The following is a 2,906-nucleotide window of genomic DNA, read 5'->3' as shown; positions in this document are numbered from 1 at the left end:
GCCCCACTTAAACTCACTCACCCACACACCTTTGCAGAAGAGAAATCTGAGAAGAGAGAGCAAGCAATGGCAACCATGGCTCTGTCTTCCCCAACTCTGGCCGGAAAGGCGGTCAAGCTGACCCCCTCTGCCGCCTCAGAGATGCTCGGTGATGGGCGCGTCACCATGAGGAAGAGCGTCTCCAAGCCCACCAGGGTGGCCTCCTCCGGCAGCCCCTGGTACGGCCCAGACCGTGTCAAATACCTCGGCCCCTTGTCCGGCGAGCCCCCATCCTACCTTACCGGTGAGTTCCCCGGTGACTACGGCTGGGACACCGCTGGGCTCTCAGCCGACCCCGAGACCTTCGCCAAGAACAGGGAGCTGGAGGTGATCCACGCTAGGTGGGCTATGTTGGGCGCACTCGGCTGCGTCTTCCCCGAGCTGCTCGCCAGGAACGGCGTCAAGTTCGGTGAGGCCGTGTGGTTCAAGGCCGGAGCTCAGATCTTCAGCGAGGGAGGGCTCGACTACCTCGGCAACCCCAGCCTGATCCATGCACAGAGCATCTTGGCCATCTGGGCCTGCCAGGTCATTCTCATGGGTGCCGTTGAGGGGTACCGCATTGCCGGCGGACCGCTCGGTGAGGTGACAGATCCCCTGTACCCCGGTGGCAGCTTCGACCCACTTGGCCTCGCGGACGACCCCGAGGCATTCGCCGAGCTTAAGGTGAAGGAACTCAAGAATGGCAGGCTGGCCATGTTCTCCATGTTCGGGTTCTTCGTTCAGGCCATCGTCACCGGCAAGGGACCTCTCGAGAACCTTGCCGACCACCTCGCCGACCCCGTCAACAACAACGCCTGGGCCTACGCCACCAACTTCGTCCCCGGCAAGTGAGGCCTTTCTCCGACTGTGATGGACGGATGAAGAGTTCAGACTAGGATTGAGTGAATGAGTTAAAAAGAGTCATGATCATCTATGTGGGGGCGTTTGATCTGGTGGTTTGTACATGAAATGGAAGGATTAAGAGTTTGTGTCATGTTAGTGTGAGAACCTTTTCCAATTAATCAAGAGATATTCATTGTCCAAGTCTCTCTCTGTCTCTCCCTCTCTCAAGGTCTCTTTGTGTGTGTGTGTTTTTACAGGCACCTACCTTCTTCAACATGTGGATTCATGTGACAGATTTACAGACTCTAAGCGCATTCACAATCAAACAAAAGCAACTACCAACTGATCGCCTTATACTTGTTTTTCTATATGTATTATAATCCCCTGAGCAACCAGAATTGGATAGAATGTACTGAAATAAATACCAATCTGCACACTGTTAATCAGAATGAATCTTCTTCATTTGCTCCAGAAACCTAATTAAGTAGAGGTGAAAGAGTCCATGCAATTTGATTGAAACAACCCATGAAAGAAACCTAGTTGATGGAATCTGACGAATTCAAACTTCAATCAGGCCGGCCGTTCTCTGCCACCAACTCGAAGACGCGCATATTTTGTGGTGAGGGAGAAGAGACCTTCAGACATGGAAGATGGGTATATATATATATATATATATATATATATATATATTGAATAGTGGTTGATTTTGGTCATTACTATTTGATCTAATGTTTGATCTAATATGATTGACAGTTAAGAGAAAAACAAAAATAAAAAGTAATTTTGTCATATAGTATTAGTTTGCACCGTTTTTTTTTTATTTTTTTCTCAACCATCCATATGTTTTAGCTGAATGACCTTAATTAGATTCATATGTTTTAGCTGAATGACCTTAATTAGATGGTTGATTGACTTTGGATAGTTAGAATCATTTCACAATATATATATATATATATATATATATATAACAAGACAGAGCCCCTTATCAACACACACACAAGCATACATATATCAATAGACTGAATTTAGATTAGATATCAGATCAAAATACCTAAAAAGAGTTAGATATGGTGAAAAAAAAGGTTAACATCAACTAAGAAATTGGATTGGATAGCGTACCCAATACCTAAAAAGAGTAAGACATGGTTAAAAAAAAAAAAAATTTACATCCAACTAAGAAATCCGATTGGATTTTCTCCCGTGCTTGGATGCAAATTCATTTTCAGGTAATTACCTGATCAAGTTCATATTCAGATTCAATTTCAAAGTAGATATCCTATACCCAATATGTATTCATTTGAAAAGTTTGATTCAAATTGGAATCAGATTGTGAATTTAAAAATCTGATTCAGATATAATATGAGCTTTTCAATCGAATTCAAATCCAAGTATGTGAACATCATATAGATCGGATTCACTGGCATCCTAAACTGAGGATTCAATAGATATCCAACTCAGTACTTGCTGCATCCATTCTTGGATCTGGTTGAGAAGAGGTCGATCCAGTTCGTATTTTAAAGGACAGGCCAGAGCACATCCGTTCATCTTTTGAAGTCAACCGTCCATCGCGCCAACGCTAACCTTTCCCGCGGGCGCTGGGGCCCACTGAAACCAGTTTTATCCGTTCGAGTGCTTTTTCGGTCACCACAGAATAGAAGAGAGGAATAAAAATTTTCGTGAGGGGGCAACTTTTTATAGCTTAATCTAAAACAAGCTCGTAGTGAATTGCTTTTTACCGCCACATTTTTTTTTCTGACAGCTGCTGAACAGAGGATTTGAGCCAAATTTTAAGTTAGAACGTTACACTTTATTATATTGGACAAGATGAAGAGTGCGTTATCTTAAGAAAACTGATGGTATTAAATTTGATTGCCTTACCAAATGTAATGGTTTAAACCCGAATTGGAGAAAAATGGCCAAAATATGCTCCAATTTGTTAGTGTCATACAAGTGCAAAAACTAATAGGCACTTTTCATGATTATATCCAAATACTTTGGTCCTAGAATGAAAATCTTGCAAGAGAGAAAACCAACCATGGCGGGCG

General features: G+C 43.5%; 1 protein-coding gene across 1 annotated transcript; it reads left to right on the top strand.

The window, feature by feature from the left end:
* Positions 1 to 1,062, top strand: LOC116263533 (chlorophyll a-b binding protein of LHCII type 1). The gene has a single exon (XM_031643272.2). The coding sequence runs from the start codon at positions 67 to 69 to the stop codon at positions 868 to 870; it is 804 nt and encodes a 267-aa protein (XP_031499132.1). The 5' UTR covers positions 1 to 66; the 3' UTR covers positions 871 to 1,062.
* The last annotated feature ends 1,844 nt before the right edge of the window (positions 1,063 to 2,906 follow it).

Source organism: Nymphaea colorata, chromosome 11 (genome assembly GCF_008831285.2).
Source record: "Nymphaea colorata isolate Beijing-Zhang1983 chromosome 11, ASM883128v2, whole genome shotgun sequence".
Taxonomy (NCBI): domain Eukaryota; kingdom Viridiplantae; phylum Streptophyta; class Magnoliopsida; order Nymphaeales; family Nymphaeaceae; genus Nymphaea; species Nymphaea colorata.
Note: the sequence above shows the minus strand (reverse complement) of the source record. Positions and strands in the feature narration are given on the sequence as shown.